The sequence below is a fragment of the Mesoplodon bidens genome (assembly GCF_964165515.1).
Source record: "Mesoplodon bidens genome assembly, chromosome: 14".
NCBI lineage: Eukaryota > Metazoa > Chordata > Mammalia > Artiodactyla > Ziphiidae > Mesoplodon > Mesoplodon bidens.
Window position 1 is genome coordinate 68,031,527 of NC_138170.1, and position 23,409 is coordinate 68,054,935.

The following is a 23,409-nucleotide window of genomic DNA, read 5'->3' on the forward strand; positions in this document are numbered from 1 at the left end:
TCTGAGATTGTCTTCAATTCTTTTCATTCTTTTTTCTTTATTCTGCTCCTCGGCAGTTATTTCCACCATTTTGTCTTCCAGCTCACTTATTCATTCTTCTGCCTCAGTTATTCTGTTATTTGATTCCTTCTAGTGTATTTTTCATTTCAGTTATTGTGTTGTTCATCTCTGTTTATTCTTTAGTTCTTCTAAATCTTTCTTAAACATTTCAAGAATTTTCTCAATCCATACCTCCATTCTATTTCCGAGATTCTGGATCATCTTTACTATCATTACTCTGAATTCTTTTTCAGGTAGATTGCCTATTTCCTCTTCATTTATTTGGTCTTGTAGGTTTTTAGCTTTCTCCTTCATCTGTGACATACTTTTTTCTTTATGAGTGGGATTGTGTTCCTGTCTTACTGGTTGTTTGGCCTGAGGCTTCCAACACTGGAGTTGTAGGCTATTGGGTAGAGCTGGGTCTTGGTGCTGAGATGAGGAGTTCGGTGAGACATCGCTCCGATGAATATTCCCTGGGGTCTGAGGTTCTCTGTTAGTCCAGTGGTGCGGACTTAGAGCTCCCACCGTAGGTGCTTCGGCCGGACCCAGGGTTTGTGAACCGAGATACTGCAAGCTGCCTGGGGTGGCAAAAAAAAAAAAAAAAAAAAAAAAAAAAAGAACAATAACAAAGTAAAAAATAAAATTAGACTAGAAGCTAACAGATATGTTAGGAAGAATATAAAAATAAAAATATAGATGAATCAACAACCAGAAGGTACATCAGTACACAATAGTAAAAAAGAGGAGGAGGGAAAAGGAAAAAGAAAAAAAAGGGGGGGGAAGCCTTAGCTGTGGAGGGCTGGGCCTAAGCAAGGGCGAGGTTTGGGCAGTGGGTGGGGCCAATGCTCAGGACCCACAGGGCTGGGAAAGGCCCTGGGAGCTGTGAGGAGTGGGGCTTAGGCTCCAGGAACAGAAGGGGCCCAGGCGTGCCCCCACCCCTGGTCCCAGAGGCTAGGGGACCTCACCTGGGAGCTCAGCAAGCTCCCCGGCCTGAGTGGGCCAGGCGATCTCCCTCTGCTCCTCTCTGGCTCTTCTTCGAGAATCCCTCCCGCCTGCTTCTCCTGATCTCCCCAGCCTCAGGGGCGCCAATCCTGTCTGGCCTCCCCTTCTCCTCCCCCCTCCGTCCTACTGGTTCACTTTGGGGTTCCTCCTGTCTCCTTGGGTGTTAAGAGTTCCCCCACCAGCGGCCAGCAGGCGCACCTTTTGGCTTTTATGAATAATATTGCCATAAACATTCGTGTACAAGTTTCTGTGTGGATGTGTTTTCATTTCTCTTGGGTATACTCTTATTAAGAATAGAATTGCTGAGTTTTATGGTAATTATATGTTTAACTCTTTGAGGAACTGCCAAACTGTTTTCCACAGCGGTTGAACAATTTTTCATTCCCACCACCATTGTAGAAAAGTTCCAATTTCTCCACATCCTTGCCAACACTTATTTTCTGTATTTCTTATTGTAGCCAGTTTCAATAAATTGAGCTCAATTAATAATAAGCAATTTTCTGTCATTAAAGATTTTTTGAAATCACCATTTGAACAGCCATTTCTCATCGTTTGCTTTTTTACAAAAGTTCATTGAAATATTCATCTTATTGTGGGACACAGTTTATCCAAATTTTTCCTATTAATACTGCTACAATAAATGTTCTTGTACATAAATCTTTGTCTATATTTGTTTACTTCTCTAGTCTCTAGAATATATTTATAGGAGTGGAACTACTTGGTAAGGTAGTATGAAACTGTTAAGGCTTTTGATAAATATTACCAAATTAATTCCCAGAAACATTATACCAATTTCTATCATAGCATTCACTGAGTATATTATCACTTAAAAAAACTTTTATTAATATGATAGGCAAAAGTAAGCGCTACCTTATTTTATTTTATTTAGTTTTAAATAAATTTATTTATTTATTTGTTTATTTATTTTTGGCTGTGTTAAGTCTTTGTTGCTGCACGCAGGCTTTCTCTAGTTGCGGCGAACGGGTGCTACTCTTCATTTCAGTGAGCTTGCTTCTCATCGCAGTGGCTTCTCATTGTGGGGCACGAGCTCTAGGTGTGCGGGCTTCAGTAGTTGTGGCACGCAGGCTCAGTAGTTGTGGCTCGCAGGCTGTAGAGCACAGGTTCAGTAGTTGTGGCGCACGAGCTTAGTTGCTTCGTGGCATGTGGGATCTTCCCGGACCAGGGCTTGAACCCGTGTCCCATTGGCAAGCGGATTCTTAACCACTGCACTACCAGGGAAGTCCCAGCGCTACCTTATTTTAAATTTACACTTCTTTGCCAACGAAATGGACTTTCCCCCACTAAGTCTATTGTTCATTTGCATTTCTTTTATGAAGTATGTTTCATCCATATTTTTATTGTTGTTTAGTGCTTTTCTTACTGATTTTTAAGAGTTTTTTAACATTAAGAATGTATTTATGATAAGCTCGGTAAGGAAATGGAGGCCTTAATCAGCATACCAACCAGACCTAACAGACATACACAAAACATTCCACCCAACAACAGCAGAATACACATGCTTCTCAAGTGTACATGGAATATTCTCCAGGATAGCCCACATGTTACGTAACAAGTCAATAAATTTTAAAAGACTGAATGGGAACTATAGACTCCAGGTGACACTGATGTGTCAGTGTAGGTTCACTGATGTTGACACTAGGGAAGCTGTGGAGTGCAGGGGCAAGGGGAGCGTACATTTTGCTCAGTTTTGATGTGAACCTAAAACTGCTATAAAAAATAAAGTCTATTAAAAATTAATAACTTGTGTACTAACATAGTAAAAAAAAACTATACCAAGGCACATCCAACATGTCTGAACTCAACGTTTTTATTAATAGGTAGAATATTCAATAGTCAATAAGTATTCGCTCATGCCCTGGTGAAAGCTCTCCCTCACCCCCAAATTCTTTCTTATACTTCAAGTCTGGGCAATGAAACTGCCAGGTAAAAATGGAACATCACATAGGGAAAAGCAAGGTCCTTTTTCCCCTGAAGTCCCCTTGGGAGCAGAACCAGGAAGATTATGTAGAAAAAAAATTAGTCATTTTAAGCGTTCACTTAAATCCAAACTCCTTCAGGAGAGATTAAGACATATTAAAATGCTCAGAGGTCATCCAACCATTGAAATTTCTGTATAATTGACAACTGGGTCATTCTGGAATAGGGCAGGGTAGGCATGCCTATTTCTGTGGGAAACACTCCACTCTAAGAGTGGAGCCATTTGGGAATGGACTGCCAATGTCACAGGCGTGAGTCTAGCAACATTATCTATCCATAGTAAGGCTCCCCATCAAGCTGCCCTGCTCTAAAGCTGAAGCTGTAGACGGGGTACACATGACCAGAGGAAACCAAAAACATGATTTAAGACTTAGGAAAATTGGAAAGAAGTGTTTCTAATGAGTCACACGATATAATTTGCACAAGAACTAGTAATAACTAGTTAGTTAACAATACTCAAACTGCCCATCAGTTACATGGTATGTTCTCTGTAAAACTCCACCTGTGTGTAAAAAGTTAAAATGTCTAGAAGTGATCTTTCAGGTGTCCGTTTACTGCCCAAAACACCAATTATCAGTGTGATTGCCCACCTGCCAGCATCAGTGTACTCCACCAGTCCATACTGGTTGGTTCAACTAACTGGCTCAGCTTGGATTCCTATTCGTTGACAGTTCTGCTAAAGTGAAACATCTGGATGTCTGGTCTAGCTTTAATGGACAGCAGGTAGTGTTGGACTACTGACAGAGGAAAAATTCTGACAATTCCAGTTATCAGGTCAAACCACTGTGTCTACTGAATAAAGCCAATTAAGGTGTCAGTGTCCCTGTGAGAGGCTGTGGAGACCCCAGTTTACCTGAGTTAAAGAAAAATGTTGCATCCCAGGATCATATGTCAGAGATTAAATGAACCTAACAAGGTAGAAATAGTACACACATTAGAAACCAATGAAGCACTTGTAAGTGGGATTCTCTCAGTTGCTAGATTGAAAATCCAGTCCAGCAGCCTTGGCTGGACTCAATGTCATTGTAGGACAGTGTTATCATTTTACTGGTCCTGCGCTTGTGCCAACCCAAGCTCACACCACCCCCCTTTCTTCAATTTGCCTTGAATACAGGACAGTTACAAGGATTCACTACTCTTAAGAGTTGAACCCATCTGCTTGGTAAGGAAGAACTGAGGCAATGGGACATGTCTTGGGGCCCTTGGACAGTCCTGCCTAGCAGTCCTAAACCTTGGTCCTTTGCCAGGTGGGGTTTCTTTTTTTCTGGGAAAAATGGTCATGGCTGACTGCCACTAGAAGAGCAGGGTTCTTCCCAATGTGGTAATGTAGTTACATCCTAACAAGGAAAGAGAACAAAAATGTGAGATGCTATAGTCCTCACGACCTCACCTTGTATCAAGATTTTTCTATGCTTGCTTCTTTATAATCTTGCTGCTGGAAATGGAGGCAGCATCTCAGGGCAGCCTGTGAAAGGGAAAGTGGCAGCTGGCCATCTCAGGTGTTTATGATGGAAGCAGAAACCAGCCCATGGAAGTTGGAGCGGGCAGTGCACCTCTAGTACTGCTTGTATTTTTTGAAACATTCAAGGAAAGAAGCTTGAGGTGAGAACTGAAAACCCATGCAGTTAGCTAATTATTAGTCTCAAGTCAAAAATTAAAAGGGACTTTGGTGATAAACCCTTGACTCTTGGAGTTCTAAACCTTTCACTCACTGCCTATAAAATGAACGAATTAATAAATTAAGGTCCTGGGAACGAAGGAGACACCCTGTGATCACTGGTCAAGAATTCCTCTAGGAGACTCTCCCCAACTTTTCCAAGCATAAAATACTCAAGCTACCAAGGCAAATCCTGGGACGCGAATCACAGGGACAAGTGAGACAATACATGAGCAAGAGGAGTGTGTCTAGAACCCTCGACAGGCCAAACTTTAGAATGGGCTTTCCTTGCCAGAAGCTCAATTACAGCCAGTGGCTACAACCTTCAGGAGGGCGGGGGGCTCAAGAATGTGCAGGTGCTCCAATTTCGTCCTCCTGTCCACAACTACAGGGATTCCTGTACGAAGAGGCACAGAGGAAAGCTAGAAATCAAACCTGTGTCCTTTATTCCACCGCGTATTCCACCCATGGGCCACATCCTGTCTCATCAGACTGCTGGAAGGTTCCCTGGGCCCAAGGCACATGATTACCTGGGCTCTGCTCTCCAGACAGATGGTAGGGGTGGGCAGCAGAGAAAGGCTGAACACTGAGGCAGAGATCCCCCAGCACTGAAGGGGAACGGAGAGTGAGGAAGTAGGACCACAATGGAAGGGCCAGTGAGGGGCCTTGAAGGAGCTAAGTTGAGCATTTTGAGGTGAGAGGCCTTTCCACCCAGGCCTCCATGTCCACTGACAGCCACACCCAGGGTGTGGGTACAGGTGAAGCTGCTGCCACCCACTGAGGTGCTATGTTCTTCTGGATTCTTCTGGAGGCCCCTTTCTTTCTTCTGCTGCGGCTGAAGTCTGGGAGCAGGAATCATTTGTCAGAAGAAGGCAGAAACCACTTGCTGGAGTCCCACCTTTTTGGAGATGAGCTGTTTGAGGTTTCAGGAATGAGAGAGAAGGAAGGGGAGAGCAGGAGACGAGAGGAGGCGAGAGAGGCTTACCAGCCCAAGGACAGAGGCTGGGAGCTGTGTGCAATCGGGCAGAGCAGTGCTCAGTGGAATCGTGGGTAGGAGGCTGAGATACCCCTGGGCTCAGCTGCTGCCAAAGTGGAAGAACTGAGGCAGAGGCAGCCAACCACTTGCCTAGGAGACAGAACTCAGGCACCATGTAACAAAGACTCCCATGCAGAACTGCCACCCTCTCCCCGCCAGCAGTCTCAGATGGTCTGCTCCAGACAGAACCCAGCAGCCAGGGAGGCAGGGCCTACTTCTGGGATATCATGGCAAGTGCCCAGTCCAAGAAGGCCACTGCGGTGTCCTGTAGGCAGAGCCAGGTCTGGTGGGCAGCCTCACTGAGCTGTGTCTTCACGCAGTCCCAGGTCACCCCACCTCTGGGAGGAAAGCAGAACATTTGTGGAGGTTGGAAAGCGGTGATGTGCAGCTGCGTCAAGTCACAGGGCTGTAGCTCCCACTCACAACCCGCATCCCAGAGTGGCCAAGGGATGAGCAGGGGCCAGGGCAGAGTGAGAGACTCAACAGAGGAGCCTTGTCCCTGGAGAAAGGGCGCGCGGCCACGGGCCTCCTGCTGGTGCCCTGGGCGAGGGTCTCACCTGCAAGCCTCATGGCAGTGCTCCTGGACGCGGGCCAGGGCCTCAAGCAGCATGTGCCACGTGGGCAGCAGGATGTTCTGGTAAAGAAACAGGAGCAGCTCCCTCAGAGAATGGAGCAGCTGGTCCAGGGCATCAGGGAGCTGGATCTGTAGCTGGACCGTGGAGAATGGACGGGATTAGAGTGGCCAGGGAATGCAGTCCACATGGGGCTGCACCTTCCCAAGAACTCAGCCCCTGGCGAGAGCAGCCTTCTCTGACCTCCCTGTCTCTGGCTTACCCTCTGGGAGAGGCTGGTGAGGCTGTCACCGAACCAGGCAAGGTGGGAGGCACAGTGGGCAGAAAGGAAGCTGACTATGGCACTGGTGTGGGCCCAGGCCAGCTGCAAGCTGGGCCTCACCATGGTCAGCAAGTGGGAACCCCAGGCCGGCAATGTCTCCTCCAGCCAGCTGTAGGAGAAGACACAGGGGAGGAAGGAGGTCTCTGAGTTTTCCCAGGCAATTTGGCCCAAGAACAGCTGGGGCAAGGGAGGCCTTGGGAGAGGAAAACCACCATCACTTCCCACTGATTGTCAATGCCTGAACACACAAGCCCTCTCTCTCCCACCCCACCCCTCCCCAGGAGGTGCTCACCTGTAGCCTTGCAGGCTGTAGGAGTAGATCTTGGTACATGCTTGTTGGCCAGCAGGCAAGACACCGGATGAATGAAGCAACCGGCCAGAAAAGGAGGCTGAGTAAAGGGGGCCTCGGGTGAGCTGGGAGGTGAGCAGGGAAGGGACCGGAGAGACAGACACTACAGGCCCCAGGGCAGACCCAGTGAGGGATGGGGCAGGACTCAGTGTGCTCCTGGGGCTGCAGAGCTGCAGAGCTGCCTCCAGTCTGCTCTGGAGCACACACGGGGGGAGGATGCAGGCCAGGGGAGCAAGAAGGGTGCAGCCAGGTGGAGCCCTGGGCTTAGGCGTCAAGAAGCCTTGGGTTTGAGGGTCGGCCCTTCTATTTCCTAGCTGTATTTTAGCTAATTGGTAAATCTTTCTGAGCCTCAATTTCCTCAGAAGTTAAAAACAAGATAACATCTACTCAGATGAGACCATGAATATGCAAGCATTTCTATACTGCAAAGCACCTGTCTGATCTGAGGTGTGACAGAAACATGTCGGAAATGTGTTTGTTCTGGATTGTGTTGTGGGGGGGCGGTGCTACATGCAGCTCTGTGTCCCCATAGAGAGCCCCAGGCTATCTCCCTTGCCTGCCAATCCCTGCTTACCCTGGAAAGAGCTGTGTGACCGCAAGTCATGGCACAGGAAACCTACGGCAAAGACCAGCACCAACAGGAGCAGCCGCGTCCAGGGCAGCCAGAGGCCCCGTGCCTGCTGCAGCAGACTCTAGAAGGGGTAGAGAGCAGCGGTCAGAAGGGAGAGGCGCTGCTCCTGGCCTCGTAAGGCAGGCCTCGAGCTAGGCCTTCCAGGGAGAGGATCTGGCCTTCACATTACCCAGGAGGTAGTGCGGGCTCCAAGGACAGGTGGGGCAGGAATGGGATACAGGCCCACCCCAGGGCGTGCTGAGACAGCGACGCAGAACAGTTTGTGGGGCTGGGGGAGGGCTGGGCGCTGGCACCTTGCAGGCCGCGTCACAGGTGATGACATCCTGGTTTCTGCAGCTGCTCTTCCCTAGCAGGTCCTGGTTGGTGAGCTTGAAGGACTGAATGGTTTCTTGCAAAGACTTCTGTGTCTACAGGGTAAGAAAAGTCTAGGCTGGGATCGTAAGATTTGGCCCAGGAAGGAACCCTGAGCCTCCCTTCTGCTTCGTTTTCCATGCCAGATATGCTAACAGAGCACCTTCTCAGAAAGGGGGGACAGTGGCTGAGGGGTATGAACCCAGAACCCAGACGAGGCTCAGCCTGCCATGTCCTCCCAGCTCCTTACCTTCTTGGGAATCCGCTCCCAGGACCTGAGCAAGTGCTCCAGCAGCAGGCTGTGGGGAAAGCACAACCCCTTCCAATCAGGAGGCCCACTTGGCCCCTTCCATCCCTCTGTCGTCCACGAGGCCCCGCTCCTTCAGGCTGAAAGATATCCACCTCCCCGCCCCCTGTAGAGGAGCAGCTTCCTAGAGGCCTCCCAGCAATGTTCCCGCTGAACTTGAGGGGCATGAGCCTGAACAAGTGACAAACTTCCCCCTTCTGCTTCTAGGACAGGGACACACCAGAAGCGTGAATTAAGGCTTCTCTGTGTGGATCAGGGGCAGGTGACCCTCCCACCCCCACCTGCCTGGACTGTGACAGGTGCTTGGGATACAGCTGCCTCCAGACGCTGGTGCTGAAGGGGTCCACCGTCAGGCACTCGGTCAGGCTGCTCAGGAGCTGCACAGGGGACGGGAGAAGGGAGAGACTGCTGGGGTCCGGGGCTGGTGGCAGGGATTGCTGGGAGGTAATCCCCCTCTCCTAAGTGAGGCCATCCGGGCAACACACCCACCCTAAAGGATGGGGAAATTGTGCCCATGCCCCGAAACTCTCCGAGAGGCTGTAAAGGGGGAGGCCAGGGCTCCTGAGCTTGAAGTTCACTTGTCTGCAAGGGGCAGGTTATCAGAGACCGGCCAGACCTGAATGTGTCTCTTTTCAGCTCCGATCTTCTGAAGGCAGAGCATGAGGGAGCCGGGCAGGCGGCTGTCAGGAGTGAGCTAAGGGGATGCCCAGAAAACGGGCTCCCTGAAGCAGGGCCTTTGTCAGCAGGTAAGGACCTCTGTAGCAGACCCCTGGGAAGGAAAAGGAGCCTCCCACCATTTCCTCACCTCCTTCTTCATCTCCGGAGGGCAGCCAGGGGTGGCTCTGGACAGGAAGGAGGGGAAGTAGGTGTGCAGGGTGGATTCCGGCTTCGCCCCAAATGCCAGCACCTTCAGTCGTGGGTAGAGCTGACACAGCTGCTCCTGCAGGCTGTGGAGGGGGTTGAGAGGAGAGCCAGGCACAGGCTCTAAATGGATTTGTGCGCTGTGTCCCTTCTGCCTGCCTCAGAGTCCACACCCTGCCCAAGGCGGGCAGTCATGAAGGGCCTTGTGATGGTTCTGCATCATTCTAGACTCGGAGACTTCTTGGAAAATTTGCTCAGAGTCATGGGTCCCCTCCCCAGGAAAATGCCCACATGCCAATCACACTTGAGGGCCCATATAATTCCAGGGGTTCAACGATCCCTTGTACTTGCAGGTTGATCATCTCAGATCTAGAGTGCCTGGAGGGGAAGGGACATATATTGTCCACTCCTAACCCTCTGCTGGGATCCTTCACAGCATGTGTGACCCAGGGCAGCCCTACCTGGGAGTCAGGGAGTTGTTGGGCATATAGGCAAAGTCCAGAAGTGGGAATAAGTCCTTGGGGCCAATCATGCCAAAGCCCTTGGTGAGGTTGGGGTGCATCCTGTGGAGGAAGAAAGAAACAGGCTTGTTGGGGACCACCTGCCCGGGCCATGGACCCAGCTAAGAATAACATCCAAGAAAAAGGGCATAAACTCTGCCCCCTCCCCCTCCCCTTCCTTCTTCACCATCACACTCTGAGCTGGGAGGAGCTGGGCCTGATTCTCCTCTCATCTACAGAAACCAGGACCACAGCAACCCATTTTGCTGAAACAGCCACTGGAAAACGCCCTGGGCCTTGGCCTTGCTGTTCCCTGCCATTACTCACAGGAGCAGCCGATCCAGGTATGCAATGGCGAATGGAGACAGAGACTTGATGCCCAGCACAGGCAGCATGATCCCCAGCCACACTGTGGAGACGAAGGTCAGGGAGGAAGCCTCAGGCCTGGATCCACGGAGAACATTAAAGAGTAACTTGCTGGCTCCAAAACCTCCCTCTTTCTTCCCCACTTCCTCGTTACCTCTCAGTCCCTCGGTGAGATTGGCAAAACCTGCTTGACCCAGGGCCCACATGATGGTCAGACACTTTGCTGGTCGGCTCTGGTGGGACCTCAGCAGTTCCAGGAACTGAGGAGACCGGTGGGGGAGACAGGTTGGGGTAGGGCAGAGCGCCAGGAGCACCCCCAAAGCCAGGGAGGAAGAGAGATGTCAACTGGGAGAGGAGGGGCAGGCTGCGGGACAGGGCAGCGGCACGGCAGCGTGGCGGAGCGATTCGGAGCGCAGGCTCCAGCGCCAGGCTGTGGCCTCCACCGATACTTGCCACTTACTAGTGGACCAACTCTATGAAAGTTACTGAACCCCTCAGTGGCTCAATCTTCTCATCTACAAAATGGGAATAACAGCAGTACCTACCTCATATAATGTACAAAGTAGACACAGTAAGCACTAACAGTGTTAGCTGTGATCATCTGTCTTACAGGACCTCCCACTACCCCTTAATTGGGTCTAACAGTATAGATTCCGCCCAGCCTCCCCAGTCCTAGCCTCCCGATGTCCCCACCATGACCCTGAGCTCACCTTGCCCAGGTTCATGGTGGCAATCTTGGGCTTGTCCTGCAGAATGGCCTGGATACAGATGCGGTAACCGTGTAGTGACTCCCCTGGAGAGATATACATTCTCAGACCTACATATACTAATCAGCAGCCCAAACCTGTAACCTCCCTTTTGACAGCCGAGAGCCCAGAACCCAGGCCCAGTGAGTCCTAACATCCTCCTCCTTTTCCAAAAGAGTGTTGAGGTTAGCACATTTCTCTGCTGAAACGGAACCACCCAGCTACTCCTGAAGCAGGAAAAAGGGGGTACTCCCCAGATGGGACTGGGCTATTCCTCACGGGCCCCTCTCACCTGGCGTCTTATCCAGCTCTTGTAGCATGGTGAATAGACAGTGGTCAAAAAAGAGCTCCACAGACTCCGCTGCCTTCGCCAGTAGCCCTCGGATGATCCCACGCAGCTCCCGGCTCACCAGGCTGTAGGGATAATCTGTGGCCGATAGGCCTCGTATGAGTGCTAGGACCAGAAGCCTCTGCCAGCTCTGAGAGCTCTGATTTGCCCCCTGAGAACGGTAAGTGGAGGCAGAGGTCACTGCACTGTTGCTGGCACCCTCCCTATTTCAATGAGGTCTGGAAACTTTTAAGCCATGATGATTTGAGAACAGCTGAAATCACCCATGTAAATCAGGGCAGTAGGGGGCACTGGGCTCAGTTACTAAGTAACGTGCTTACGCACAGCCCTTTCATAATTTCCTTGAACTTGTCTGGAGAACTAACCGTGAGTATGCTGGCTTAATGTGGGTTCACTTGGAGGTACTTGGAGCTTGTAGTTGAGATAGCTGGCCAGGTCCTTCAACCACACAGATGGGTTCCCAGAGAACACGCTTTGGCTCTTGTCCAGTTCCTTCTGCAGAGCTGCCAGGTCCAGCTGCCAGGGACACAGGACCCTCATGGTGAGTTGTGGGTACAGAGTAATGGGGTAGAGGTGGGAAAATGGTTGAACTAGGTGGTGGTAGGAAGAACAAAGGGTTTCTGCTTTTAAACGAAAGTATGTGGAATGTCACACTTTTGCTGAATCCAGATCTTTAGGAAACAGAGAACATGACAGCTGCAATTGCTGATCTCAAGGACTAATACTCTTGGGCCCTTCACATGTTCAAGGGGAAAAACAGACTAGACGGAAAATGAAAGCTCCCTCCTTCCCTGTGGAGAGGAACCACAAGCAGTTTTTCTAAATCCTCCCTGTATCTCTGGATTTTCAAGGCTCTCCTCTCACGAATCTATGTTTCTCTATAAACGTATTTCCTTTCCATCCTAAGTGCAAACACTGTACCCCTTGGGGTTTCCATCCTTTCCTGAACGCCTCCTCTCAGCCAGCAATGTCCCACATTCCACAGGTCCCTGAGCCGCCTGTCCCCCTCCCGCTCCTCTCATGTTCTCTACTCCTCGAGTCCTCATTCTTGCCCTGCCTAAAGCCTAGGCACACTCACAGCTTTCAGTGCCTCCTCCAGGCTGCGAAAGCGGCCCTGCTTCTGGTTCTGGTTGGTGAGCGTGGCCACCTTCTTAGTCTGCTTCTTGTTCCCCGGTTTCTTAGGCTCCACAGCAGGGGGTGGAACCTGCTCCTTATTCTGCCGCTTCATGATTTTCTCAAAGCCCCGCTCATACAGGGTGCTTGTCGTCTGGATTGGAGCTGGGGTAATGACAGGCAGAGAAAGGGGGGCAGCCCTGAGTAAGGAGGGCCTCACAGGAACAGTGGTCCCTTCCTCCACACTGTCACCTAATTCATCTCCAGGGAGGATCCTGCCTCAAAGCCCCTTCTTGCTGTCCTGCTTAAGGAGCAGGGCAGGGAGCCCTCCTGGCTGCTTCTTCAATAATCACAGCTCGTGAGTTCATGGGCTCTTTCACAGAGATGAGGTGTTTCTTTATTAGGAGATCAGAGTATGTGCGAATCGGTGGTCGGGGGTGGGATACAGAGGGCTGGCTTCTTTGTTGAATGGCTACCAGTCTGGGAGGTCAGGATTTTTCCATCTTGATTCTACCCCAGTTCCTTTTGGTTCAGATGTGACAACTCTACAGTCAACAAGTGACAAGCTTTCTCCACTCCTCCAGGAGGCTTTGAGGAAACCGGCACCACTTAGAATAACACTTGGTGGGTGTGGACAGTGTGTGGTGGGTCATTTCTCCCAGTGCAAGGCCTCGTGTGCGTCCCAGTCCCCACGCCCACCCCCGACCTGCTGGTTACTTAAGACGGGGGCACCGTGTATAATGAACCAGGATGCCTCTCCGCAGCTCTCGGGCACCTGCCCGGAGAGGCCAGGCCAGGGCCCGGGAACAGCTGGTAGGGCGTATGTGCAGTCAGCTGAGCGTCCGAAAACCAGAATCCCGGTCCCCTCTGACATGTGATCCTGGACAAGCCATCTAACTTCGCTGGGCCTCAGTTTACTCATTTGACAGGCAAGGACAGCGACTTCCCTCGCGCTGTCTACCTCCCGTGAGGCTCAAAATAGGCAACGCCAGGGTGGCGCCGGCTGAACTGGGAGGTACCGATCGGCAGGAGAGCTCGCGCCTCCAGAAGCCCGGGGGTGTTTTGACCCTCTGGGCTCGGGTAGCTGCTCCCTACCACCCGTGGGGGCAGGCCCGGGGCCGGGCGGCGGCGGCGGGCCGGGTGGGTACTCACGGGTCAGGTCGTACTTCCACACTCCGTTCGCCTCCCCGAGCGCCCGGCGGTCCCCTCCGCCGCCTTTACCACTGCCGCCGGCCCCAGGCCGCCGCCCCTTCTTCACCACCTCCCAGCGCCCCCCACCAGCCGTCCTGGCCGACATGGCTGCAACCCTCCCGCCACGGCCACCTCCCTGGGCTTTCCGGTCCGGCGCGGACGCGCAGCGCTCTGCCACGTCTCCTCGCAGGGCCTCGCGGCGCGTGACGCCACCCGCAAGGCAGCCTGGGACTTGTAGTCTTTCGTGTTTGCCTGGTTCTCCCACTCTAGGGGTCAGTTGGCGTCGGGGCCTTTTCGCAGCAAAAAACCAGCCAGGCAAAGATGTTGAGATGAGAGGCTTTTGCATTCAGACAACTTTTATTGAGCAAAATGTGAAGGCATTGGGTGACTTGGTGGAAATTTAACTGTTTCTGTTTTTCTTTCCGTTCTAGAAGTGCAAGAAGGATGGAATGAAAATAGTTCTCCTCATCTCCCAGGAGAGTTTGAAGATTAAATGCTTCCTTCCTTGTAGGAAAGTGCTAGCTTTTCTGTTGCTAATGATTAAACTTTGGGTTTAATGAGCTATAAAAATCTGTTCTGAAGGGGGGGCTTCCCTGGTGGCGCAGTGGTTGAGAGTCCGCCTGCTCGATGCAGGGGACACGGGGTCGTGCCCCGGTCCGGGAGGATCCCGCATGCCGCGAAGCGGCTAGGCCCGTGAGCCATGGCCGCTGGGCCTGCGCGTCCGGAGCCTGTGCTCCGCAACGGGGGAGGCCACAACAGTGAGAGGCCCGCGTACCGGGGGGGAAAAAAAAATTGTTCTGAAGGAACAAGGAAGAGGATGGAGCCTGAGGGAGGCAGTATTTGGAGGGCAGGAAGTGGAGAGCGGAGAGTCCTTCTGGTAGGAGGCACAGAAAAATCTGGGGCCCTGGTACAGCCAGCGCTGGGTTTCCCCTTCCAGGCAATGGGAAAGAAAAGACTCTGACTCCCACCACAAGGGTCAGTCCCAAGTCCCAGATGTGGCAGGGAAGGGATCGAGAGCTGCAGACCCGGGGAACCACTCAAACAGGTTACTGCTCAGACATCCACTATCTCCCGAGGGCCTTCTGCCAGGCTTGTAGTATCACGTGAGACCTCAAAACCTGAAGCATCCCAGCAGGGGAGGATGAGCGAAGGTGAACTGGAAGGGATCTATCACGATTAAGGAAATGTGCTATTTCATGTACACTCCTACATTTGAGGACGGGATTCACACCTGCCCTACTGAGGAACGAGACAGGCAAGCCCTTATAGTAAGAACTAATAGAGTTCAGTTTCCCACAGGACGAATAGCTTAGGGAGTGATGGATTCCTTTAGGAAGGAGATTAGAGAAGACTTCTTGAAGGAGATGGCACTTGAGATGGGTCCTGAGGAATGGGCAAATTTTCATTGGCTGGGGATTAGGACAAGTGGAGAGAACAGCCCAGTTGTATGGATTTATTGATTTAAGCAGAGGCCTAGAGGTGGGACACAGCGTGGCAAGGCTGGGAGACTGGAAGTAGTTCAATGTGACAGTGCTTAAGGGATTTTGGAGGGGATGCGGTTGGAAAGGGATCTGAGCCCATATGCCATGGGCCTTGCCTGCCAAATTCGGACTTTGTCCTCCAGACCCTGGGAAGCCAGTAGGAAAGAGGCACATCTGCTTTTGGAAAGGTAAATGGGGATATGTGAAGGATGGGATGGGGTGGGGGAAAGGCAGGAAGGGAGATATAACCGGCTCTTGCTGCCTCCTTCTGCCTGCCCTCCAGACCCTTCTGGCCTGACCATAGCTGACTTTGCCTCTGAGATGCAGTGCTTTTGGCTAGGAACATATTTGAGCTGATCATTAATCAATTCATTTTTTTCAGATCATTGGTTTAGCTCTACTCAGACACTATCTTCTCTATGTTCTACCTCTTCTGTGTCACATGTATGGTCACAGGAGAGACACTGTTTTTGGAAGAGAAACAGAACGGGCTTTCCATAGGGGCAAAGACGGGGGGTGCTCCATGGTGGACATATATAGAAAGGGAGGGGCTTTATTTCCTATCTTTCCTTAGACTAGTCTGGCAGGTCATCTGTTGTAACTTGGCATCTAAGGGATAGAAGTCATTCACTTACTTATCCAGTAGCATTTCCTAAGCACCTTCTTCTCTACCTAAGCACCTAGCACAGTGCTAGGTGGAGCTAGAGGACACACCTCACTTGCCTGAGAGGAACTCGAAGCTTGTGTGGGAGACAACTGTGTAAACAGAAAATTATGGTTCACCATCTTAAATGTTGCAGACATTGGGAAGGAGGCAGCGGCTTCACATCCTTGAGCTCTGGGTGTTCAAAGAGCAGCCTTAGACACTAGCCATGGAGGTGGGCTTAGGCAGGTACCCATGGGGTTTGAGGGAAGAATCAAAAAAGGAGGATGGGTGGGTGTCCAGTGTGGAGGCGAGAAGCAGAGTGAGCTCACTGAAGCAGTTTGACCCACTGTATTAGTTTCCTATTGCTGCTGTAACAAATTGCCACAAACTTACTGGCTTAAAACAACACAAACTTCTAATCTTACAGCTCTGGAAGGGGAAGTCTGTCAGGGTCTCACTGGGCTAAATATGGTGTCTGCAGGGCAGTGGTCCATTGTGGAGGCTCTAGGGGAGAAGCTGTTTCCTTGCCTTTCCCAGCCTCTAGAGGCTGACCGAATTCCTTCGCTCATAGCTCCCTTCCGTCTTCAAAGTCAGCAACAGTGGGTCAAGTCCTCCTCAGGTTGCATCACTCTGACCTCCTGCCCCCTGCCCCAATTTTGTGGACCCTTGCAATTACATTGGGCCCACATGGATAATCTAGGATACTCTCCCTTTTTTTTTTTTTTTTTTTTTTTTGCAGTACACAGGCCTCTCACTGTTGTGGCCTCTCCCGTTGCGGAGCACAGGCTCCGGATGCGCAGGCTCAGCGGCCATGGCTCACGGGCCCAGCCACTCCGCAGCATGTGGGATCCTCCCGGACCGGGGCACGAACCCGTGTCCCCTGCATCGGCAGGCGGACTGTCAACCACTGTGCCACCAGGGAAGACCACTCTCCCTATTTTAAGGTCAACTGATTAGCAATTTAATTCCATCTGCAGCTTAATTCCCCTTCACCATGTAACCTAACATAGCCATAGGTTCTGGGGATTATGACGTGGACATCTCGGGGGAGGTGTTATTCTGTCTACCACACCCACTTAACCAGCAGGGTGAGGTCTCAGCCTGAAAATGAACATTGGGCAACGCAGAGAAACTACCTTATCCTTTTACTATATCTACCTGGAATGGTGGGGGGGAAAGCCTTTTAAAATTAGGCACAGGGCTTCCCTGGTGGCTGAGTGGTTGAGAGTCCGCCTGCCGACGGAGGGGACACGGGTTCGTGCCCTGGTCCGGGAAGATCCCACATGCCGTGGAGTGGCTGGGCCCGTGAGCCATGGCCGCTGGGCCTGCGCGTCCGGAGCCTGTGCTCCGCAACGGGAGAGGCCACAACAGTGAGAGGCCCGCGTACCGCAAAAAAAAAAAAAATTAGGCACAGGAATTAAAAATCATAATGATAAATAAATGCAGGCAGGGAACTTGTTGGAGAAGAAAAACAGAATAAGATCAGAAGTCTCTGTGCGTGGGGGTGGGACTCAAATGGAGGAATTGAAGTGAATGAGGAACGAACAGACACAGTTTGCTTATTTCAGGCTTATAACTGGAGTCATCTGAGAAATGGTGGCAGTCTGGAAGGAGGGTCATGGAGCAGGGCCATGGAAGAAACACAATCCCTGTAGTATGTCAAGCATACTCAGGATGGCAAGGAAACATCTACCAGGGCTAGTCTGAAGCTAGAGGAAGGTTCTGGAGGTCACACCTCTGTGGTCTTTGTGAATGAGCCCTGAACCCTGAGTCAGGAGGTCTCAATTCTAGTCTAGTTTTTTACCACCTTGAGCAGGTCGTGTCACATGTTCTCAGTCCTTTCATCAGTAAATGAAGGACTGTTCTAGATGACAGCCAAGGCTCTGTTTGAATGGGCCCGGCATCCACATGCATTTCAGCACCCTCGGGGCCTCCAGGACGCTGGTTATCATGGCCCTTGGCCCGCACACACCAGCACTGCAGGGCTGTGTGGAGGATTTGACAGAGTTCCCGGCTCCCGGCTCCCCTTAGAGCCTGTTCTGTGGGAGGAACCCCTTGGACACTGCTTTCCTTCTGGGCTTCAGTTCTTAGAGCTGTTGCTCTTTGTAGCCCACTCAGCTCTGTCACATGAGCCCTTGTCCGCAGCTGGATCACTGTTGTGGGGCGTATGAGCTTTGACAAGGGTGGGGGACAATATGCAGTCATACTGGCCCAAAGGGGACTGAAACAAAGCACCTCTCAGCCAGGCCCCCCCGTTACCCCACAGCTGCTTTACTGGGCTGCCCATCATCACAGCCATGGCCCTGAACTTTGTTCCTCTTCAGGGAATGGCAAGCCCTTAAAGCCCGGGCAACAGCGTTGGGAGATGGGGGCTAGGTCAGAGCTGGGCTCTTGAGGCTAAGCCAGGGGTGGTTTCTGGGCCCGAGGGAGGACGGCAGGGGTGCTGTGCTCCATGGCCATCGCCTCTGGAGACGGGGTCGCTCAGGAGAAGAGCTCTGACAGCCAGGCTGTGGCTCAGCTGAGGGAGACACGGTATGGACTTGTACCACACAAGTTTATTTAAATAAAAGTGAACACATATGCAGGCTGTGTGGCCCGAGGGGCAGGGGTTGGGGAGGCGGGCAGAGGGGAGGCAGACGTACAGGAGGGTCCAGGCAGAGAATGTGTGGTATGAACCAAGCTGCAGGGGGAGTGGCTGGGGGCCTCGGGGCAGTGCCGGGCTTCAGTGCTGGGGGCAGGGGGCCGAGGGTGGGCGAGCCTGGTGCCAGGAGGTCATTTTCATCCCTCACGTGCTCCCCTCACTCTCCCTGACCACCGGGGCCTAAGGCACCCCCTCCTCAGTCACCCTATCCCTCTCCTGACATCAGCCTTTCCCTCAACTACTGGGAAGTCAAAAGACAAAATAAATAAGAATCGGTGAGTCCTGCCACAGCCCTGGCAACGGGGAAGGGAGGCCAAGCCAGACACGCTGCCCCGGAGCCCGTGCTGTAAGCCCTGGGAAAAGAACAGGTAAAGTGCAAGGAAAATCCAGTAAGTAAAAATATACCAATGACTTTGTCAAATATACAGCTGCTGGCTGTCAGGGGAGCAGGCGGCTGGCTGGGGTGGGCGGCAGCAGCCCCCTGGGAAGTGTTGGCCGACACAGCACAGAGACCACGGAAATAAATAGGGGTGGGGAGTGGGCAGGGATCCCGCCCGACTGGGCCTCTGCCACAGGAGGAGGGGCCTCTGCCTGCTCGCCTGCCCCCCACCCCCCAAGCCCTGCTCGCCAGGCTCCCCAGGGCCACGGCACTGACACAAAGCACCCGGCCAGCTGGCTGTCAGGGAAGGATTATAATGTGGGCATGGGAGCGGGGTGAGGGGCACGGCAGCCGTGCAGTCAGCCAGGGCTGGAGCCGCCCTCAGTACTCGTCCTGGTCTTCCTGTTGGTGTTCCTCGATCTCATCGTCCTCCGGGGGTGCAAATCCTTCCTGGAGGGTGGAAGGGAGAGAGGTGATGAGCCAGGCAGGCAGGCCGAGGGTGCGGACTCCTGAGGGTAGCTTGGGAGCCAGGGCCCGGGTTCTTGCCCTACTTCCCCTGCTCACACCCTGTGAGACCTGGGGCTGGTGACTTCAGCTGGCTGCCCTCATCACCACGTTCTCCAAGGCCCCTTCTGGTCTGAGGGCCCGGCAGGAATGCGGGAGGCTCAGCCGCCACTGGGAGGACTCACCTCGGTGGCGTAGAGAATGCCGATGATGCCCGAGATGACAGGGCTGTTCTCACTTTCGTGTTCCTGGCAGATGAGCTCAATGTCTCGAAGTTTGCTGAAGTAGAAGTCGCGCTCCTTCTCCAGCCCATCCACTGTCAGCTTCAAATCCAAGAGCTGCTCGGGGAGAAGGTGGTGTTCAAGCCAGAGACCCCTGCCTCGGACTCCCTTCCCGCCCTGACGCCCCGGGGGCCTGGCTTTTGTGGCGGGGCTTTCTCAGCTGCCAGTGTCCACGCCACTCACCTGCTGGTTGAGTTCAAGAATCTGGGCATCGGTCTCATGGCCACCATTTCGGGCTGATGGAGGATTCTTCCGGAGGATGCAGGGTGGAGCCACGTTGCTCAGCCGGCCGGAGGTCTGCATATTTTTGGGGCCTGTGGGGGACGTCCTCTGTGGAACTGCCCAGAGAAGAAAAGTCAGATCGGGGCTGCGTGAGCCCACAGCTCACGTGGCACGAGACAGCCTGGTGTGACTGCGGGGCAGGCCCATGCGAAAGGCAGGCACTCTCGCCCTCCCCTCCTCTCCCTCTCAGGATGGGCATCTACATCTAAGCCTCAAGCCACGGCCACACGTGACACCACAGCAGCGGGGCAGCCCTCTGGCAAGCCTGGGAGAGCAGGGGCTACAGGGAACGAAAGAAAGTGGAAGGGTAGGCAGGGAGGAGAGCTGGCCTGAGGGGGAGAGGAGGGAACTGGGATGGCGAATTTGGGGAGTGGGGCTGGAGGGTTGAGGGCCCTCTTGTACTGACAGCCGGGGCCTGGGGAAAAGCAGCTGGCACAGGGTCTCGCTGGGTCTTTGCTAACAGATACCCCAGCCCACAGCCATCCTCCCCGGGGGTGCCTTCTGGAGGAGACCACAGAAGCCTGCCCCTCTGGGCCCCCTGCCTCAGGATGGTCTCTGGGCCCTCTGCTGGGCCTGATTCAGGGACCCCACTCCTCCCCTGCACACCCGGCATGCTGTGGCCACTTATTTTCCAGCTATGGCGGCTCCCAGGACAGAGCTGCTGATGCAAAGCAAGCAGGGGCGTGGGGGCGGCCCCAGGCGGGCAGCAGCACACACAGAGGAGCCGCTCTGCTATGACGGGTTCAGACGCCTGCGGGGCTGCTCCTCTCCTCTCACCAACCTGCCCATCCCCCAAAGGCCCTGTTGCTTTTTCCCCTTCTCCTCTGGAACCCAGACAAAGCCTCGTTTCTAGAGACGCATCTCTTGAGGACTTAGGGCTGTGGGGTTTTGGAAATGGGGGAAGATAGGGTCAAGCTTGGCCAACTTCCATCCCTGGGGAATCAAGTGGGCAGAGGGCAAGAAGTGTCTGTAGTGCCGGCCCAGGCCCTTGGCCTGGGTGGACCTGGACAGAGGAACCAAGCCAGGGGCTGCCCCATCATCTCGAGGCAGAGGAGTTAGCTCGGGCTACAGAGGGAAGTGCCCCGGGGCCTCCCATCACCAGCGGCCACCTTGGCGGGTGCCGGTGGCTCTCCTTTTGTAGCAGTCTCTGGAGCCCTCTCCTCCTACTGTGACTCCCCTTGGTCTAAGCAGGCAGCAGGCGGCGTCATCTGAACTCCGTGATAACAGTCTCCTCTAGGCTGGCAGGGCCGGGCCGGTGGCCCAGGGGCCGCTCCTGGCTGTAGAGCCCTTCCGGCCCGGCCCCCCACACTCCCTCCCCCAGCTCGGGCACATTACCTGCTGTGCCAATGAGTTTCTTGGATTTGTTGAAGATCTGATCACCTGGGTTAGGAGGTGGTGCTACGTCCTGGCCCTGCCGCGCCAGCAGAGGGTTGTAATCCTTTCCATCATAGTTTGCGTCAAAGAATTTCTTAAACCACTGAATAAACTCAAAATTATCTTGGAATTTTCCTTTCACTAATTTCTCTACAGGAATGATCTGAAATAGACCACATAAGCAGAGAACTTTAACTTCCTGCTGCTACAGGGCTGCCTTTCTCCGTGAGAGGGCCACTGCTCTCAGGAAAGCCAGCCCCTGGGCTGCAGCATCCTCCACCTTCTCCACCTGGCCCCCCTCCCGTGCCACCAGAGCAGATGGGTAGGCTGCAGGCCCTTTCCTCCAGGCACAGGAGGAAGTGTGTGGGGAGACATCCCTTGGTGCTGGGCCTGCATGTGGGGTGAGGGCTGCTGGAACCAGGGTCCTGGGCCGCTGAGGCCGTAGAGTGAGCCAAAAGACTCTTCTTGGGCCCTACAGAGGAGGAACTTAATAGGACCAATATACTGAGGCTCAAGTGCTGGGGTGTAGGGTCCAGAGAGGAGAAAGGGACAGGAATGTCATCAGGATGGGATGTCAAAAGTTGTGGGGTTTTCCACTGAGCCTGGAGCTGGGGGAACATTCCCCCTGGAGAGTTGGGGTGGAGAGAGGCGTGAGAACTGGATTGACCCCAACAGCCCCTGCTGCCCTGGCTGGCGGGCCATCTTCTTTCCCAGGGTCACACAGCTCCTCGGGGCCCCTCAGAGCACAGGCACCTACTTTATCAACACCCATCTTCTTGAATGCTGCTTGCAGCACCTTGAAGTTGTGAATATATTCGTGCTCTAGCTTGGCCTGGAACTTCACCTTCCTCAAGTGCACACAGCCAGGGAAGAGCATGTCCATGAACTGGCAGTAAGCTGCCCCTGTGGAGAAACACAAGATGCTCGTTTTCACTTCCCCAGGCCAACTGGGGCTACTCCCCCAAACCTCCCCGTCTCCTCTTCTCTCTCTTTGTTCCCAGAGCCGGGGCCAGACTTCCCAAGAGTGAGAGCAATTACCATACAGTGATGTAATTATGTACCAGCACCATATCAAACACTGCATGTATGGGCTTTAATCCTAACAGTAACCCTGGTTAGATAGCTGATGTCATCTCCATTCATGGATGGGAAAACTGAGACCTAGAGAGGTGTGGTGACTTGTCCAGGGTTGCACTACAAGAAGAGCTGAGATTTGGACCGCACCCCCACCCTCGGAGTGGCTAGGCTGGACCTGGTGCACGTGACCTCTGGCTTCACTGCCTGTCCCCACTGCTGCTCCCCTTCTGCAGCCCTTTACTGTGCCTCTCCTGCTCGCTTTTTTTTTTTTTTTTTTTTTAACAGAGTAACCTAACCTCTCCTTAGGAAGCTGTGGGGTTTTTAAAAAAATAAATTTATTTATTTTTGGCTGCATTGGGTCTTTGTTGGTACGCGTGGGCTTTCTCCAGTTGCGGCGAGCAGGGGCTACTCTTCGTTACGGTGCACGGGCTTCTCATTGCAGTGGCTTCTCCTGTTGCGGAGCACGGGCTCTAGGTGCACAGGTTTAGTAGCTGTGGTACGCGGGCTCCGTAGTTGAGGCTCGCAGGCTCTAGTGCGCAGGCGCAGTAGTTGTGGCACATGGGCTTAGTTGCTCCGCGGCATGTGGGATCTTCCCGGACCAGGGCTCCAACCCGTGTCCCCCTGCATTGGCAGGTGGATTCTTAACCACTGGGCCACCAGGGAAGCCCCTGCTCTTTGCTTTTTACTCTTTCCATCCCACGTAGACCCCTATTTCCTTACTCCAACTCCAAACACTTTGGCTAGTTGAGGGCTCTGCAGCACTCCTCCTTAATCCCAGTTATAAGCTCCGTTGTCCACTGTGGCTGTTCTGCCTCCTGCCTACCCCCCTTTGCCCCCCCAGCAGGGCCCACTTCCCCCCGATTCCCAGCCTCCCACCTGAGCAGAGCTGCTCTATCTTGGTATAGTTGAGGTGCAGGGAGTCGTTGACCCACGCGAGCATATCATGGCGACTCAGATTCTCACTGGTCACAGACGTGGAGTACACATTGACGGCCATACCCCAGCTGTAAAGAAAGAAGAAAGGCAAGGTAAGACCCTGGGGGCCTTGTGCTGTTCTTGAGCCCGAAGGAGAGGGAGCTGGAGGGTCTCTGGGGAAACGAGAAGCATCTTCCTCCAGACCAGCAGTTTACCTCTTGGAGAAGGGGTACTCATTCACTCTTTTTTTTTTTTTTTTTGCGGTGCGCGGGCCTCTCACTGTTGTGGCCTCTCCCGTTGCGGAGCACAGGTTCTGGACGTGCAGGCTCAGCGGCCATGGCTCACGGGCCCAGCCGCTCCGCGGCATGTGGGATCTTCCCGGACCGGGGCACGAACCCGCGTCCCCTGCATCGGCAGGCGGACTCTCAACCACTGCGCC

At 53.2% G+C, this 23,409-nt stretch overlaps 2 protein-coding genes across 3 annotated transcripts in view; both read right to left on the minus strand.

Moving 5' to 3' along the window:
• Nucleotides 1-5,119: 5,119 nt before the first annotated feature.
• Nucleotides 5,120-13,523, minus strand: TMEM214 (transmembrane protein 214). Its single transcript, XM_081254641.1, has 17 exons — nucleotides 13,352-13,523; nucleotides 12,165-12,364; nucleotides 11,452-11,602; nucleotides 11,030-11,164; nucleotides 10,702-10,784; nucleotides 10,146-10,251; nucleotides 9,953-10,034; nucleotides 9,587-9,688; nucleotides 9,070-9,211; nucleotides 8,550-8,641; nucleotides 8,208-8,256; nucleotides 7,900-8,013; nucleotides 7,550-7,667; nucleotides 6,919-7,015; nucleotides 6,567-6,735; nucleotides 6,290-6,441; nucleotides 5,120-6,070 (listed from the first exon to the last, which is right to left on the minus strand). The coding sequence occupies exons 1-17, from the start codon at nucleotides 13,494-13,496 to the stop codon at nucleotides 5,944-5,946; spliced, it is 2,064 nt and encodes a 687-aa protein (XP_081110767.1). The 5' UTR covers nucleotides 13,497-13,523; the 3' UTR covers nucleotides 5,120-5,943.
• A 4,531-nt stretch (nucleotides 13,524-18,054) lies between these two features.
• Nucleotides 18,055-23,409, minus strand: part of MAPRE3 (microtubule associated protein RP/EB family member 3) — a 50,086-nt gene continuing 44,731 nt past the window's right edge. The window contains exons 2-7 of one of the 2 annotated variants that reach the window (XM_081254761.1): nucleotides 22,932-23,059; nucleotides 21,736-21,881; nucleotides 20,985-21,141; nucleotides 19,506-19,660; nucleotides 19,227-19,379; nucleotides 18,055-18,987 (exon numbers count right to left, since the gene is read on the minus strand). In XM_081254761.1, coding sequence (XP_081110887.1) covers nucleotides 18,919-18,987; nucleotides 19,227-19,379; nucleotides 19,506-19,660; nucleotides 20,985-21,141; nucleotides 21,736-21,881; nucleotides 22,932-23,052 — 801 coding nt within the window. In that variant the 5' untranslated portion in view covers nucleotides 23,053-23,059 and the 3' untranslated portion in view covers nucleotides 18,055-18,918. Of the gene's footprint in view, nucleotides 18,988-19,226; nucleotides 19,380-19,505; nucleotides 19,661-20,939; nucleotides 21,142-21,735; nucleotides 21,882-22,931; nucleotides 23,060-23,409 lie in introns of both variants that reach the window. The other variant, XM_081254760.1, reaches the window with a different exon arrangement.

Excerpts from the sequence above, each read along its gene's own strand:
- TMEM214 (XM_081254641.1), bottom strand. The coding sequence starts at position 13,496 with ATGTCGGCCAGGACGGCTGGTGGGGGGCGCTGGGAGGTGGTGAAGAAG. Across the intron at positions 9,212-9,586 it reads AACAACTCCCTGACTCCCAG|CCTGCAGGAGCAGCTGTGTC; the intron begins GTAGGGCTGCCC and ends CCCCCTCCACAG. Across the intron at positions 7,016-7,549 it reads GTCACACAGCTCTTTCCAGG|CCTCCTTTTCTGGCCGGTTG; the intron begins GTAAGCAGGGAT and ends CCCTTTACTCAG.